The following is a 17,890-nucleotide window of genomic DNA, read 5'->3' as shown; positions in this document are numbered from 1 at the left end:
ATTCTCCTTGGCTTCTTGTGCCTCTGGCCTGCCCTGCTGAAGAAGTCTCTTCTAGGGCCATCTAGCAAAACAAATTGTAGCTTTTGAATGAAAAGCTCTATAGGAATACAAAATACAGGAATGTTTTGTTCTGTGTTCCTACCGTCACTGAAGGGATGATCTAACATCAGCATAGTTTGGCCAGGAGTGAATGATAGCTCTTATCTGTATCTTAAGGGGAGTTATCACAAACCAGAAGACAGGTAGTTGTGCTTAGAATGTCTGCAATGATTCATTAATAATGTTTTTAAAAAATTAAAACTACTCTTGTTTTCCACTGCTCAGCCAAGGTTTTTCTCTTTTCTTATGTAGATTATTTTGGTGCTAGTAAAATACCTTCCTGAGGCCATCATTTTGATTATCTGTTTATTGCCCATAGTGAATGGAGGACATGAGAAAAAAGAATGGAAAATGTTCAGTGTATTTTTTGCACCTCTGTTGGACTTTCCTTTCAAGATGTTGTCCCAGATGTTCTCACATGTGGCATTGGGTGTATTTCAGAGAACGCACACGTAATATAGTGTCTTGACTCCCTCTTACAGGTGAGAAAGTGAGGCAAAAGGAGATAAGACATGCGAACAATAAGCCATAGAATTTCAGAGCCAGATGGGAATTCCTGTCTGTCGAATTTTTCCAGACTGTTAGATCATACCTCAATAAATAGTCAGTAGGTTAGCAATCCCTTTGTTTCAGGTGAACCTGAGCAAGTCCTACAGCTGTTCCATGTAAATAACCAGCTGAAAAGAGGAATTTCTTGCAAAAATACTTGTTCTGTGGATCCCTTTGGAGAAATGATCAACTTGGACAGTTCGTTCCATCCAGTCATTCGATCATTCTTTGGAGGGGATTTCTTAACCTGAAATTGAAAATGTTGGGTTGGAAAAAAGGTGGAAAAAAATAGGATTTAACTGAATTGTGCAAAGCATAGAGGCAGTGTGAGAGTTTTGCTATGCAGTTAAGTATGCAGTCTCTGGATTTTTAAGCTCATTGTGTCCAGTAATCAAATGGTTGTTGTAGCATTAAAAAAAAAAATCTGAGTTATGCTAAGTACCTTCTTTATGTTAGTTTTTAGTAGTCCAGTGGCAGTAATCTTGTGTACTTAGAGCAGCATTAACTTGTGAGGCTGTTCTGTTTCAGAAAGACAGAATACTTGGAAAGCACACTGGTTTCCCCACTTCTAAAGTAAAAGCATATATACAGTTAGCTACACAATTTTTCCGGGTCTTCCTCCACAAAGCTCCATCAGAGCAAGGAAATACCGCATATTTTCTGTTGTTTAATTTCATCCTACAAGCCTTTTTCTGATCGTTTTGGGCAAATATTAGAAATATTTTCACAGGCATCCAAAATCTGCCTGCCGTGCCATATTTGTTAGTGGTCTTTTCAGAGTTATCTAGGAAGCAGCTCTAGCTTTGAATTTTACTGCCTCCAAGTACAGAACAGACAGGATATTAGGCAGCTAATGTCTGAGAATGTGAACAGTTGTGGGAACTGTGTGCTTAAATAATATATGTGCATCAATTTGCATATTGGCAAAGTGCAAATGTCCTGGTGAATATGGCTCTACGGGAGAAAATGAATGGCAGGGAATCAGGCTGGCTCAGGCTCTGCAGCCTGGGAGGTGCAGAATGTCCTCAGTGCAGGCAGCTTTCTGGTAAGGGTGATAGGAAGAGGGAACTGCTGAGGAAAGAGTGCTGAACCTAAAATGTTGAATTAAGTCAATTAAAAAAACCAAACAAACCCTAGCCTATTTAAGTATTTTGTAGCTTTCTGAAATTCTCAAGTGCTCAGTATTCCAGTTTCATTTTTATGCCTTCCTTCTCTTTCCTACTCTCCCCCTCAAGTAAATAAAACAATAAAGATTCTCCAAAATCTTGAGGCATCTTATCTCTGTCCTCCTTGCACTGTGCCACAGAATGACCAGAGATGGTTTTAGGTCATGAGCAGGCTTGGCTAATATAGAGGACAATTGACTGAGGTTATTTTCCCAGCGCTTTGGACGGAATGAAGGTTGGGAAAATGCAGCTTAACTGTGTACTTAACAAACTTTGTTCCATTTCTTTAAAAACAAACAAAAAAAAAAAAACAAACAAGGTCTTTGCTTAGCATTTCCAAGCTGTTTAACATTTTTTATGAGCAGAGTCATTTTCATAAGGGTTTGGCGTGTGAAACAACTGAAACATTCCTTTAATACTTGATGGGGAGGACCAAAGGGCTAATCGTGTTTCACATTAGTTTAGCAAAAGCTTTTGTGCATGAAGAATTTTTTTAAAGGAAGCAATGCTCCAGTAGATATGTATCTCACATAATAATACCATTCAGTTTGCTGCCACCCCAAAATAGCTTTGATTCTGTGAAGACAAGCAATAGTGAGGTTTTGGCTTTCCCTTCCCACACGTGAAGTGGAATGGAAAAGATTGTCAGAAAGAATGGCAAAATGTGGCATTTCTACTCACTGGAGAGAGCTCAGGACTGCAGAGTGGGGAAGCAAGGAAACACCTTCAGTTGTCCGCTTCTGTCCTTCAGAATTGGTTCAGGTTCACCAAAATACATAGACATACATACATAGACATAGGTCTATGAATTGCTGTAGTATAAACCTGGATTTACAAACACTCTTCTTTGAAAGTTTCACGTAATGGCTGTGTTTATCTTTTCAGATTAAATCCATAATAAAGGTTGCTGATGCTTCGGTTTTGCAGGTTGACATCTAATTTTGCATCTATAAAGATAAGAAATGTCAGCCCTCTTGCTGCATTCTGGTTGTGTCTGGGATCATTCCCGTGCTTTTTCTTCTGAATGAATGGGAACATAAAATGCTGGGCAGAATGTCTCACCCAATGTGCATTATAAATCTCAGATGTTTGATAGGATCGAGAGAAGACGTGCTGAGTTTTCTCATTTTCATGTGTCAGTAGATAATTTTGAGATGTTTCAGTTAACAAAACCAAGTAGAGATTGGGCCTTTTGTTTCTTACGAGCTCCAAAGGAATCAGCTGATTGCTCCCAGTTTGGGTTTGCTGATGTATGGGCATGTGACTTTACAAATGCATTCACTGTTTTTTCTTTGTCACTGACAGGCAGGGCCTGCTCTTTGAGGCTGTTGTTTAAAAAGCAAGAAAGGACACATATAACCATGTCCCACATGTGAACTAGAGGGTTTCTAGGGTCTCAACCACAACTTTCACAAAGCCTCAGCAATTGGACCTGTGACGAGGGAGGATCCCTTGACACTGTGTCTCGCTTATGAATTCAGCAGCCTCCAAGAGAAGGTGTGTTTATGCAACACCTCATTTAAAAGGCATCTTATCTTTCTGATGTCTGGTAGGTGATCAGATCTGAGTAGGAAGGGGCACATTTTTGCTAGACCCATCTGTCTGTTTAAAAGACAGAGCATGGTGTTGTGTGGAGATATTACACTGAGCTGGTTAGGTACTACCCAGGCTGTAGAGCCAAAGCCTTGCAAGCATTGCTGCCTTTTTAGCTCAACTGCTTTGCCTTTTACTCCAACCATGTTGAAAGAAGGCCAGTCATGGTATTCACACTGGAAAATATTTGCACATTATACGATTATGGTGCATATTTTTCCTCCACTCGCTTTAATAAATGAAGCTGGTGAACCTGCTTCACTTTCTCCTCAGACAGCCTCTTCTTTCCGTTCCACTTCCCCGTGCATCTGCATATCTTTCCCTCCCCCATGTCTAAAGGTACCACTACCCTTCAGGGCACACATTGGGAATATATATTTTTTTCTTCATTACGTTTAAAAGCTACTGCTTTAGCAAAAACAGCTTTTGAGCCGCTGGAACATGAGAACAGCTGTAGCAGTGAGATGAGAAATGGTCCTAATATAGAGAGATTTTGGGGGCTGCGTCGCTGAGTTGGAAATGCCATCCATAGAATATCCCCCTAGTGCTAAAACCCATCGAAATAGATTGGAATGACTTCTTGGATTCTTTATTATTTTTAATGACTTGTTGTGTTATATCCAAAGGAAGTTGGAGAACACTGCTCACTCCTGAACTTAGCTGCAGATGCTCTTCTGCGCATTTGGTCCAGCTCTGCATGCAGAAGAGTGGATGGAAAGGAATAGGAGAGAGGGGGTGTATTTGTATGTGTAAGGGAAGTTGTTTTAAACTGCCCTTCTCCCCAGCAAATAATGCCTGTTGTTTTTTTTCCTTCCTCCCCCTGCAGCTCGGGGATTGGATCACATTGCTGAGAACATCCTGTCCTACCTGGATGCCAAATCGCTGTGTGCTGCTGAGCTGGTGTGCAAGGAGTGGTACCGCGTGACGTCGGACGGCATGCTGTGGAAGAAGCTGATCGAGAGGATGGTCAGGACAGACTCACTGTGGAGGGGGTTGTCAGAGAGGAGAGGATGGTGAGGGAACTGTATCTTTACTTCTTTTGCCCCCATTTAGGATAGTGGGTGCTCTGTGTTTCAAACAGTGTTTGAAGAAGAATACGTAGCATCCTGAAATAGCACACTGGTTCCAAACCTGACAAATGCAAGAGGCCAGATTCAGGGGTTGGGGGCTTAGGGCGTCGTTTGGCTGTGCAGACAGCGAGGGGGCTTTTTCCTCACTTTCCTCATCTGATCATGCTCTTATCCCACTGTGACAAGTGGGATATACAGAGTGAGATTTTTACGCCCAGCTGTCATTCGGTTCAAATTAAGAAGCTGTGTACGCCCCAGGGGAACACTAAACTAGTCAGCAGTTCGGAGCAGAAGAGCTTTTTTGGGGGTGGCAATGGGGCAGCATGTGCTATGTATTAGTTGTTTCCTGATGGGTCTGTTTGTTTTCCTCAGCAGATTTTCACTATTAGATATCTGTTTAATTTTCAAACTGGAAGCTGAGGGTAGGTACCACAGAGAATAGGGGACTTTAGAAATGCAGATAGATTAGTTAATAATCAGCTGGAATAGCCTTACTACAGTGTGGGTCTCACTCAAGTTTGAAGCTGCTCTGTTAACATTTCATTAGAACTTTCCCTCTCAGGGGCTACGTCCTTTAATACATAATTTTCTTTTCCAAGGGTGTCCCTAGGATGTTGGCAGAAAGGAAGCTGGGTATGAATATTTCATAAACAAGATAAAAGTGACAGCTCAGGCATTTTGGTTGCTATTAAAAAGAAAAAGATACAGAACTGCAAACAAAGACTTCTGTTTCACGGTTAATTTTGTTGTACTGCTTGTCTCAGAAAGTAAAGGCAAGTAATTCACAATTATGAAATGTCCTTTAAAAATAAATACTATGTTGATCTGCTTCCAGTTGTACAGTGCTTGTAAAGAGTATAAAATGAACGCAGATGTGGTAGCGGTAACTTTTTCATCCCCTTTTTTCTATGTCATCCCAGATGTTTGTCTAATGGTTCTTAAAAGCCTTTAATGATGGAGATTCTCTGTGCTTTGCCTGGGCGAACAGTACCACCATTTTGCTAACCGTGCTGCCCAGAGTCCCATCCAACCTGGCCCTGAATGCCTCCAGGGATGGGGCATGCACAGCTTCTGTGGGCAGCCAGTTCTGGTGAACATCATCCTCCTATCTACAGCTCAGGATGTTACATTTAGCCTACACAGACACAGAGAACGGTTTCCCTTTCTGCTTTTTGTAGCAATCTTTTGCATAGCTGGGAGATGATCATATTTCCTATACATGGGATGTACTAATGAATGCTCACCCTGTGTCTTCTTGCCCTCTTGTCGTTCTCAATTTGCTTTGAGTAGCCTCACTCCAGTTACTCTTCTTACTCTTCTCCATTCTTGGAGGATGGTGACTTCAGCTGATCCTTCTGCTGAGGCATCACCAGAGTTTAATGAGAAGGATTATTTTCTCTGCTTTATGGTGGATGCTCCATTTTAGGCTTTCCAGAAGAACACGAGCTTTTTTTTTTTTTTTTAAACAGTGGTTTTATTTTATACATAACTTTTAATTACCCTTTCTGTGGAAGTTCTCCTTACCTGTTGTTCCTCATCTTGAATGCTTATGTTATAAGTAGAGAACTTGGCACTCATCCTTATTGAATTAGATTCTGTATATACTGGTTAGTATTTCTCTATTTTGTCAGATGCATTATGAGTTTAATCTTGTCTTCCAAAGTGCTTGTATCTTCTCTCAGCTTTAGCATCATTGGCCACAAAGTAAATATGCTCCCTCTTCCATTCTTTGTCATTAATGAAAATGTCTAATATGACACATCTAGGAGAGACTTCATGCAAGATCCCAGTTGCCTTTCTTTTTGACAGTGCACAGCTGGTAAGCTGTGCTTGCTGGCCATTTGTGTGTTCACCCTTGAGCACTTCCACCACTATACTTTCTAGCTAAGTTATGAAACTGACCTCTGAGAAGAAATTAGGTCCGTGTGACATGATTTATTCTGGATTGATCAGTGTGGCTGTTGCTGGTCAGCTTTTCATCTTCCAGGAACTCATCTAATCATGTGCTCTATGATGAGCAGTCTGTGAAGTTCATTTGGACAGTCCACCATTTCCTTGGGTTTGCCTTCTTCCTATCAAAAATCCTGCTTTCTATCTCAAAGAACAGTCACTCAATGTTATTCTGTCAGGGAGCAGCAAGCGTTACCAGATTTAGAGAAAAACAAAACAGAAGCCCAAGATTGGGTACTGTTGTTTCCATCTGAATACTTGATTGAGTTGGCCAGTCATCAGAAACTGCAAACAATAGTTGCTTTTATCCCAATCACGGGAATACCAGGGAAATTCCAAACAGTCCCTCAGCTGATCTATATGCAACTGACTTTACAAGTAGCAAGACATTGTGTATGGCTAGCAGGGCCTTCTAATAGTTCTTGTAGTAAAGGTGCAAACAACAGACAGGTTTTCAGGCACATAGGCTTGTATACAGATTGTTCTAGACCTACCCTAAGTCTTCTGTAGTGTGCCGTAGCTGTTCTGCACATCTCCATTTCCACCCTCCCCAAGCCAGTAGTAGTAATTTTCTTGCACTTCCAAACTGGATCATGTAAGGATCCACCTAATTGTTGGTTTGCACGCAGCCATATGTCCCTTCTTCACAAAGATTTGTCCCCAGACTGCTGGTTACTGTTTGAAAACTCAAATGATTCCTTTGTCCTAAGTAGAAAGCAGCTTTCTCTTAATTTGAATGTAAAGTAGTTTCCCTAATTGTCAAAAGATCTTTTCTTGAGCATTTGTTGTTTTGTTTGTTTAATCCTATAGTTTACCTCCCCGCTTATACCTTAAAATTGTAATGATTTAGTCTGGATTTTGCCCAACGTATGTCAGCCAGTTAGTGCAGCCTCTCAAATGACTTTCAAGACATGTTATATGGAAAGGACAAGAAAAGAATGCACAATGAAGTATTGAGCAATTAATTATGCCATAATGGAGCGAGGGAGGGGGAAGTGGAGAGCTGGCCCAGTATAAACTCCGTGCCTCCAATGCCAGGATTACACTCGGAGGCATTTGTGCCTCTCTCCATTTTGCGAGGCATGTTGCCAGGCAGAGCAGCAGTTAGTACGCCCATGGTGGGGTTTACTAGCTTCCACACCGTGTTTGGTGGCTTCTTAACTTCAGGATGAGGAATTTAAGTTTTTTACACAGCAGGTAGTGATTGCCGTTTATGGATTTTTTTGTAGCAAAAATCTAGCTTGGGATATGAGTATTCCAAATCAGTGTTGAAATGAGGAAGGCGCCACCGATGAAGCGTTGCTTACCAAAATAAAGTAGTAGCAGTAAAATGTCCGTGTTCCAAAACTGATGCTGTTCCTGTTAATGTAGATCAAAGCTAGTCCTGAATGCACAGAGAGCTTGAGAGTTCTTCAGCTTCTCATATTTTTTTGTATGCTTTATTTTAAAGGTGACCTCTGATATGAATATGTATGCAGTGGGTATGAGCCATTCTAACCTCTTACTGAGTTGAAGGGGCTCGCGTCCAGAATAGCACATTTTCCTTCCCCGAGTGAGAAAGAACTGCTTTGTCATTAATTTTTCAGTGACTAGATGCAACTTCAACATGTCACAGGACAAACAAACAAGGAACCACCCTGTGTTACTGAGTAAATGAAGTTAGACTGTGAATCTTTGTGTGCTTTTCAGCAATGGGTACCCATTTCTAAAATACCAGAGAGATCTTCCTCCCCAGTGCTAAAATGTGATCTGTGTTCTCTGTCTTCCAGGGGTCAATACCTATTTAAAAATAAACCCCCTGATGGGACTGCTCCACCCAACTCCTTCTACAGAGCACTTTACCCCAAAATTATACAGGATATAGAGGTAAGGAGTGACTTCCAGGTGTGATGGGCTTTTTTGTTTTGTTTTGCTTTTTTTAACAACCTCTCTCATTTATTCATCATGCTCAAATTCTGTTTCATGCTGATGAAGTATTTCATTAAGTACGATGTGTCTGTGTTCATTGGGAGTTTGAAGATCTGGGCTATGTATAAATTCCCAGGCCATCGTCACTGCGTTGGTCAGAGGGGAAGCTGCGTTGTTCAGGAAGTCTCCACACTTTGCACATCGGATGTCATAGCACCACTACCATCTTGACTTTCTCTGTTCCGTGGTCCTGTGCCCCATCCATGCACATGAATCTAATAAGGTGATAACAGATGGATCTCAGGAATTGAGTCAGCAAGAAAGTGCAGTCCCTAAAAAACCCAGGGAAACGAGGCAACTGGGCCGTGTTGCCTTGTATTTGGTGGAGAGCCAGTGTCAAGTGCCCTGTTCTGACAGTTGCATAGTGGCAAAAGAGGTGGTCAGGCACTGCCTGGGCAGATTTGCACAAGCCCTTAGAGCTCAGCTGAGACTTTCTCTGCAATTGTTTAGTTGCAGAGTCACAGAATTAAAGGTTGAAGTTTGTGAAAAACAACTTCTGGGTCACTGCTCCCTCACCATGCCAGAGCATGCAGGGGAGTTTGGCCACAGTATGTGTTCCAAGCCTTTGCCTGTTTCATTGGTTTCATCACATGCTGCTGCTTCTAGAAAACTGCTGTGTCATTCTATGGATCTGGCTGCAGGAAAAAATGTAAAGTATCTGCTGTCTTCTGGCTCGGAAAGCAAATGGTACCCTGGGCTCCATCAGAAGAGGGGTGGCCGGCAGGGACAGGGAGGTGATTGTCCCCCTCTCCTCTGCTCTCTTGAGGCCCCATCTGGAGTCCTGTGTCCAGGTCTGGAGCTCCCAGTACAAGAAAGACAGCTGTTGGAGAGGGTCCAGAGGAGAGTCACGAAGATGATCAGGGGACTGGAGCACCTCCCCTACAAAGACAGGCTGAGGGAGCTGGGCTTGTTCAGCCTGGAGAAAAGAAGGCTGCGGGGTGACCTCATTGCAGCCTTTCAGTACCTAAAGGGAGCCTACAAACAGGAGGGGAATCAACTCTTTGAAAGGGTTGATAACTGCAGGACAAGGGGGATGATAACTGCAGGACAAGGGGAAATGGTTTTAAGTTGAGGGGGGGAAGGTTTAGGTTGGACATAGGGGGAAGTTCTTCACAGAGAGAGTGGTGAGGTGCTGGAACAGGCTGCCCAGAGAGGTTGTGGATGCCCCGTCCCTGGAGGTGTTCAAGGGCAGGTTGGATGGGGCCCTGGGCAGCCTGGTCTAGTATTACATGGGGAGGTTGGTGGCCCTGCACGTGGCAGGGGGGTTGGAGATTCATGATCCTTTAGGTTCCTTCCAACCCAGGCCACTCTGTGATTCTGTGTGATTCTCAAGCAAATGAAAGTAAGGAAGAGAGAGTTTTGTCTTTTATTTTTACTTCTCTTTTGTCTCCTGTCTCTCAAGACAATAGAGTCAAACTGGCGGTGTGGGAGGCACAGTTTACAGAGAATCCACTGCCGTAGTGAGACAAGCAAAGGCGTTTATTGTTTACAGTACGATGATCAGAAGATAGTCAGTGGCCTACGAGACAACACTATCAAGGTGAGAACTCTCCAGAATGACATGCCAATGGCACATAACGCTAGTGCCATAAACAGTAGTGTCCTAATTTCAGTGGCACTTCTCCAACCTCTTGTTGCTAAACTATCCTTTTCCTTCACCTCTTACCTAAGCAACATGTATACCTCTTATATTAGTCAAGAGAGACTTTGTTTTCTTTCTGAACAGAATTTGTTAGTTGGCTTTTCAGTCAGTAATTACAGATTATATAACTACTCTGCATTAATGAGGAGGTAAGGCGAGTATTCAGAGCAAACCCAGTAATACAAAAGATGTTAGCATGTTACACCAGCCTGCATGTCACCACAGCAATGAGCCCATGCCGCTGAGGTAGTTCTGCCTGCAGTGTAGATGATCCGTTGTAGTGAAAAACAGACCAGTTTTTTAAGCAGTAGGTGCTTAAAGTATGATGTAAACCTTCCTTAGCTGTCTGTTTTGTAATGTTTGCTCTCTCCTAGATCTGGGATAAGAATACATTAGAATGCAAGCGAATTCTCACTGGACACACGGGTTCTGTCCTGTGCCTGCAGTATGATGAACGGGTGATTATCACTGGATCTTCAGACTCGACTGTCAGGTGTGTGCTTGTGATTCAGAGCTTTCCATTTGCTTCAGAAAGTTCAGCTTTGTGGGCTGCTGAAGTGATCTTTTCTTAAATCTGTGCTGTTCAATTACCTCCATAATCTAGTTCAGCACATTTGCTCAGGAGTGCACTGTCCTTGTTTATCAGATGTCCACACGAGTGGTTGTCAAGGAGAAATGACAACCTAAGCAAAGGTCAGCCAAGGTCAAGATGACTTAGGAAAACAATTTGGCATTTCACCAAGGTGCTGCTTGTTTGGACACTCCCTGGGAATGCTTTTACATCCTCCATAGGAATAACTTTTTAAAGTTGGTGAAGTACTCAAAGCAAGCTTGAAGGATTAGTCATCTGTTGTCCCTTAATTTTAACAAAGATGTGTGACTAGATCTCCTGTGAGTTTTAATTAAGTTTCAGCATGACGTTTCTTCCTGGTCTTTCTAACTTTGTTTCCTTTCCAGTCTTCATTAAGAGGCTGGACGCTTAAGTCAGCACATGCAGTGCACATTTTCACTATGCAGATGTAAAGTCCACTAGACATATTACAGGATCACAGAGAGCCTAAGTCCTGCAGTGTAAATACAGGCACATTCAAATTAGTGAGTTGCAATATGAACTTGGACACAGAGGAGCAAGCCTGTCTTCTCCATGCTGTTACATATCCTCTTTTTGTCAGAGAATCAGCAATGCCCATGCAGTGAAGTTACAGATGACAAAAAAGCTGTGCCAATGGCCTTTTTCTGAAGCTATTACCATGTGTTCCTATGGCTGCAGGCTGCTCATGGTTATCACTGTGCTGCATGCAAACTACCACTGTTAAACGAGTGACCGTTTCATTTAGTACTTTACACGTGGTGCATGTAGTCTTGTTAGGTTTTGGGATCCTAATATTTGTAGAAATCCAGAATTCTTGTGAGAGAACTGCTCAGTGCTAAATACATGTTGCAAAAGGAGATGCTTATTTCTGTAACAAGCACTATCATTTTCCATATCAGGCCAGGGAGGCCAAATTGCAGACTGGCTACTTGCCCAGAAATACTTTGTTTTCCACTGTAGCTATAAACGTTTGTGCAGACCCCCGAGGCACATAGGATGCATCACTTTTATCCTTGGGTCTCCTGAAAAAGAGGGGCTTTGTCCAATAGACAGTACAGATGGGCTCTTAATGCTTCCGAGAGCTCAGGGATGCACTTGTCCAGAGAAGTCAGTAGGTCTCCAGCTCCTGTTCAGTTTGGCAACCTTGTCGGCAAACTGCTTGTATGCTAATGGCTCAGGTCTGCAGTCTGCAGTCTTTTTAACTTTGCATTTTGTAATTGGAAGTGTACTTTCCTTTCTCATTTATAAACCAGAAGTTGACTTGCTTCAGCTTCTATGCATTAGAAAATGAGGCATTAGAATCCTTTCTCACATCTTGCCTTTTCTAACTGCTCACCATATTGGCAGAGGAAAGTTTCAGCTTTTACAGTGTGATCTGCCTAATGATGCAGCCATTTTCTGCTCTCACACAGTGTGTGTGGGATACAGGTGTGATAGTGCCAAAAGAAATCTCTTTGTGGAGAATGAAAAAAGCCTGCAAACAGGACAGCCCAAAACGTTTTTGAGGATTAAAATCTTAATTTCAAGTCCTAGAAGTTCCATATGAAGCCTTTGAGTAGTTTTCATCTTAAATGATCTTTCAGTACAAACAGTTGGTTCCAATAACATTAAATCAACATGAATGTTCTGTCTTAATTTGGGTATTCAGCACATTCTTAGGATGTAGCTATGTACCAGATGCATTGCAGAGTAAAAGCAGCCCATTGTGCAACTTGTAGCAATTACATTTGTTTGAAAGGCATAACCTTGTCTTCGCCTCTGTGTAAGTTATCCTATGAGATGATAGTCCTGTGAGAGAAGTAAAAAATGAAACCTATCTCTGAACTTCCTTCTCCACAGGTCATGTTTAAGCAGTCAGTGTCTGGGAATGGAGAATGGTAGGCTGACCTGACCAGGAGACGTCTGTCTCCAGGGCTGTCAATCTCATACCTTTCCTTGAGCACTAAATTCTCTTAATTAAGGAATGCTTTTTTTATTTTTTTTGTTTTTCTGGCTGGGTTGTTTTTATGGTGTTAACTGCATTGCAGGGATTTTGGCTGCTGGACTGTCTCAATATGTGCATAATCAACAGGTTTATGTAACATATCTTTTAATGAAATATTTAATAGATTTAGCTAAAACCTGTGGCGTTTGCATCTCTAATATTGCTAGAGAGTTAATTACCTCTCCCCTTCCCTTTCTCCCTCTGCAGAAAAACTACTGTACATTCTTTTAACTCTCTCCTCTCTGGTTTGAAATCTGAAACTGCAGGGTGTGGGACGTGAACGCAGGCGAGATGCTGAACACACTGATTCACCACTGTGAAGCAGTACTGCACCTCCGCTTCAATAACGGCATGATGGTGACGTGTTCCAAAGACCGTTCCATTGCTGTGTGGGACATGGCTTCACCAACAGACATCACCCTGAGGAGGGTGCTCGTAGGGCACCGTGCTGCTGTCAACGTAGTGGACTTTGATGACAAGTACATCGTATCAGCGTCAGGTGACAGAACCATAAAGGTGAGGTATTTCGGAGGCTTTTTTATTTGCAGCGCTGAGTATTTACTAACAAAAAGCAATGACCAGACAGGGAACAGTCTTTGGCTGTTATTACACTGATCTTCCTTTAGAAGCAGTATTCCTCCTGCTCATTTCCACTCATCCCTCATCTGTTGAGCTTGTGCGTCTTGTTGACAGAGCTGTATGGCAAGTCAGACCCCGGTGCAGATGCAGTTGAAAAAGGACTCCTTTTTCCCTGTGTTCTTTTTCAATTTGACTGGTTCCACAATCTGTTTTAGCATTGGTAATACAAAGAGTTGTCAGAAGGCAACATGGGGGCAAAAGCAAAGGTGACTGAGTAGGAGTCATTTGAGTGTTACTGCTATGATCCGGATCTGCTGCATTAAAACTGAGGAAAATCCAGTTCCTGTGTAGACTAAATCACAGACTAAATCACTCTCAGGCCAAAGACTGTTTTTGGAAGCTAATTCTAGTACAGTATGACAGAAACCTTCTATGTGCTGTGGCCCAAGCTGTGAACACTTTCAGGCAATAGTCACAGGTCATCAAAGGGGTAATTTTCCTGTTCTTATGGAAGTGTGTTCAATTAAGAACATTCTAGGTGCACTCTGTATCATACAGATGCCATCTTTTGTTAGTCTCTTCTTAATAATTTTGTCTCTGTGTGGTTTCACCTTTCCTGTCACAGGTATGGAACACTAGTACCTGCGAATTTGTGCGCACCTTAAATGGCCACAAACGAGGCATTGCATGTCTGCAGTACAGAGACAGGCTAGTAGTGAGCGGCTCTTCAGATAATACTATCAGGTGAGAGACACACTCCCCGTTGCAGAGTTCTTTGCAAGCATGTTGTCTCTGAATCCCTGGGATGCATGGAGGTTAGACAAGCAAAGTGCTCTGTACCCTTGTCTTCCTTGAAATATGCTTCCTTTGGTAGAGTACATTGGGAACTACTGGGAAGAGATATTAGAAGTCTGTTTTACTGTGTTGTCTTTCATTCTCTGTATCTCAGGAGTCCTATACTAATCAACAAGTTGCATTGCTCTGACAATTCTGGTGTATGAAAGAGCTGGCAAGTAACACTTTCTGTGATGTCCTCTTGTGATATTTTAATTGGGCTATGTGTCTAGTTAAAGGGGTCAGATTTGCAGTAAGAGGCATTTAATCCTCTGCAGAAATCCTCCTGGGCTCTGGCCAAGCTCTTCTTGTGGTACTTGGCACCGGGTTAAGTTTGGAACAGCTGGTTTAGAGCATGAAGTTCAGTTTGCTGCCTTTTGCACTTCTCCAGCTGCCCTTGCTACAGTCTGAGATTTAACTCCTTCTGGTATCATGAGCCAGAATTTCTGCCTACATCCAGCAGCTGCTGGCAGAGGGGTGTCCCACTAATCTCTGGGTGTACTGAGCAAGCCGGAATAGGAGTGTAAGTTGTGTGGGGAAGCGGCTGTTGTTCAAGCAGGAGGAAGAGGAGCCTCCATTTTGTATTGATCACTGCTTTGAAGAATTGTGTTCCTTCTGATAAAACTGGAAGTCTGGACAGCCTAAGCAGAAAGTCTTCACTTTTGATGTCGGAGTTTATTTTCCTTAGTGAGAATGATTCATGCAGATGTTTGTGGACTTTGCTTGCAAAACGGTGTCTCTCTGTGCTTTGTGTTCTGGAAAATGGTGGTCCTTTGATGGTCATCACTGGATTGTTGCACTAGGTTTTAGTGTGTGATTGCCTGAGAGCATGAGCTAAAGAGCTGGGGCTTCTGTCCTTTTATCAAGGCAATAAGTATTAATAGACATTGTGTAAGAGTAGCACCATATATGTAGTAAGAACTCCAGATGGAAAAAATAACCCACTGCTTCTGTACTGTGAAACTTGGTCTCAGAGTAAGAAATAGTTAAATGCTACACCATTTAGGGAAGGATCTAAAATATGAGTAATACTAATAAAAATAAATGTCAGTGTAGTGATAATGCTAAAGAGGAGTGTGATTACTTTTATGCTTACATTGGACAAAATCCCTAACTGACAGATAAACTGTGCTAGAATTTCAAGAATGTTGGCAGTGAATCTTAATGGAAGGCAGATTTGGCAGCTGTGTGTGGGCAAGGCACAAGGTTTACCTGTTCACGTAGCTTTCTCCCAGCCATTAGCAGAAGGCACATGTCAGTGGAAGAGTGATTAAGCAAGGGCAGGTTACTAAGTCCTCTCTGTGGGTGGCTTGGTGTTTTGCATGTTTGATTTTAATCCATTGTAAAATACCAGATGTTGTGCTGGCCTTTAGTAGGGATTGCCTTCTGGTATTGAATTTGAAGTTGGCCATTCCTCGGTTACGGGGAAACTTTTTTTGCAAAAGGAGCTGACTCTGTGTGATTACTCATTCTTCAACCATGAATCTAAGGAAGTAGCTGAGAAGTCCGTATCCTTCTTCTGTGGAGAGACTCCATGCATAAAAATGACTTAGGTTTTTGGTTTAGGAGAGAGTTCTCGCAAGTGCGAAAGAATACAGCTACATAGGCATCACTGTTATTGTGCTGATTTTTACCAGTAAGAAAGTGGCCCATCATTTTAATATATATATTTTTTTAATCCAGTCAATTAAGTATCTTAGCCACTAGTGCCAAGGCAAAAAAAATGAGCTGTGTCATTCTGTGTTCACTTTTAAATGAAGGGCTGGCATGGGTGCATGTATGTGCATGTATTCAACCACCAGTGTGTGCACACGAGGATCTGCTGCTGGACTCTTGAAGAAGGGGATTCAGGCTCGTCTGCCTCCTGTTTATCTTCCTACTCTGCCAGGAGGTCAAGAGAAGTAAAGGCCGTGGTAATTGGAGGTGTTCTACTATAGAAGTTCTCCCAAAGCTCTGGGAAGGAAGAGTGGCTGTTCCTTTGCCTGTGTTCACTTCATAGCGAAATTTCGAAGTTAGTTCTCAAGCCTAAGAGCAGTCTTGTTTCTGTTTGATCCTTTGACTATTTAAAGAAGTAGAAAATTGAGGAGATTACCAAATCTGGAAAGTTCCCTTGGAACCAATTCTAGATATGCTGTTCTTACACAGCAGTTACTCTTTTTGTGTGTGGAAGCCCATTGCTCTCAGAGCTAAGGGCTGCGATCATCTTTTCTAATCACAGCCAAATTCAGGTGAAAATTCAAAGTAGAACCTGATAATACAAGTCTAAGTTAACGTGATGCAGCCTTGCCAAGCTGCTGGCAACCTCAGGATTGATGGCAAGGGGTGGAAACACATGGCACAAAAGTTCCTGGCACAAGATTGCGCTTCAGACCTTTCTGCACCAATTCACTTCTGGCATTGTGCATCCTGTTTGCAGTCCTTGGCAGGAGACGTAATGCTCTCTGGCCAGCCAGAGTGCCTTTGGCTGAACTTTACCATGGGTTTACTTTCTCTGACCTTAACTGGTGCTGGTGCTAATGCAAAACCATTGGACTCTTCACAGACTGATGAACACTCAGCTTCATAGACTGAGGAATCATCTGCTCCTCTTTGGCCTCAGATGTGTAACACCTAGGAACGTGGTTTAGTGGCCATGCTGTGTTGGGTTGATGGTTGGACTCAGTGATCATGGTGGGCTTTTCCAACCGTTATGATTCTATGATAAACTAACCCTTACCCAGTACAGTTATAGGAAGAGTTCTGTTCATTCCCCAGTCGTCCATAGCGAGAGCAGCTTGTTGTGGCAGGACAGATGAAATCATTACCCACCATCCTTGTGCACACATCCACAGGGTCTGGATTATTCCCTGGGGGACCTCAGGATTGAAATATGTGGGGACGATTTATCTCTCTTAGTTTCTCAAGGAAAAGTGACCTGACCCCACAGCAGCTGTACTTCTTTGTGTGGTGTCATCCAGACAAATTCCGTGAACCATGAACCTCACTACCATGCAGTCCCTGTCAGTCTGAACTCTAATTGAACAAGCATTCAAGAACATCTGTGACTGCTTTTTCTCAGCTGTGTGTCAGAGCCTCAACAGATACTGGCATTGAAAGATTCCGTTTGTTGTGAACCAAGTTTATGTCATCTGGAGGTGGAACACCTGTAGGTGATACATGTCAAGAATTTCAGTTCTTGTTGGCAAATGATTTTTCTTCATCTGTTCTAATTGGCAGTCCCCTCAAAGAGCTGACAAAAGTATCAAAAGCATATAGGCTTATTTCTTAAAAAATTGTTTGACCACAAGAAGAAAATGCATTATGAATAAATAAACACAAAATGCCCATTTTAGCTTATGCATAAGTTGTCTTCATTACAGGGCAAATACACGTTCAGTGGGACAAAGTGACAAACATAAAGGGCTTGTTAGTTCCTTTCACTACTGTATCCACAATTCGTCTGACGTTAGTCTCCAAATCAGAAATAGGCATAGACAGGGACGTGTGCCTTGTCCAGGTGCTTTTACCTGTGGAACAAGGTTCCAGGAGGACTGATGAGTCTCTCTCACTGAACATCTTCAAATCAAAGAAAGACACTTTTGTGAAAAACTGACTTAAAATAAAGTCAGGCTCCTCATGAGGATAACTGGGAGATATCCCGTGTCTTGTGTTAACTGAGAAGTAGATGGTGAGCGTGGCTGATGTTAAAATGTTTGGGTAATCCCCCATATGATACTGCCACATGACAGAGTCTTGTTGAAAAACATGGCATCTATTGAACTGCAGGAAAAGGAGTTTGTTTGTTCTTTGTTGCTTCATCATAAACTTTATTTCCTAGTTTTCATTAACTACAAGCAAAGACCAAACATTTCTTTGAAATGATCA

General features: G+C 42.4%; 1 protein-coding gene across 5 annotated transcripts in view; it reads left to right on the top strand.

Annotated features, from left to right (window-relative positions):
* The window catches only part of BTRC (beta-transducin repeat containing E3 ubiquitin protein ligase), a gene marked incomplete at both ends in the record, with an annotated part of 106,014 nt that overhangs the window by 84,128 nt on the left and 3,996 nt on the right, over positions 1-17,890 (top strand). For all 5 annotated transcript variants that reach the window (XM_079535203.1, XM_079535202.1, XM_079535201.1 and 2 more), the window contains 6 exons: positions 4,234-4,420; positions 8,197-8,293; positions 9,798-9,935; positions 10,412-10,530; positions 12,880-13,129; positions 13,818-13,936. In XM_079535203.1, the coding sequence (XP_079391329.1) occupies positions 4,234-4,420; positions 8,197-8,293; positions 9,798-9,935; positions 10,412-10,530; positions 12,880-13,129; positions 13,818-13,936 (910 nt within the window). The remainder of the gene's footprint in view (positions 1-4,233; positions 4,421-8,196; positions 8,294-9,797; positions 9,936-10,411; positions 10,531-12,879; positions 13,130-13,817; positions 13,937-17,890) is intronic.

Source organism: Tetrao urogallus (genome assembly GCF_951394365.1).
Source record: "Tetrao urogallus genome assembly, chromosome: 5".
Taxonomy (NCBI): domain Eukaryota; kingdom Metazoa; phylum Chordata; class Aves; order Galliformes; family Phasianidae; genus Tetrao; species Tetrao urogallus.
The sequence above is the reverse complement of the archived record's forward strand: the minus strand, read 5'-3'. Positions and strand labels throughout refer to the sequence as shown.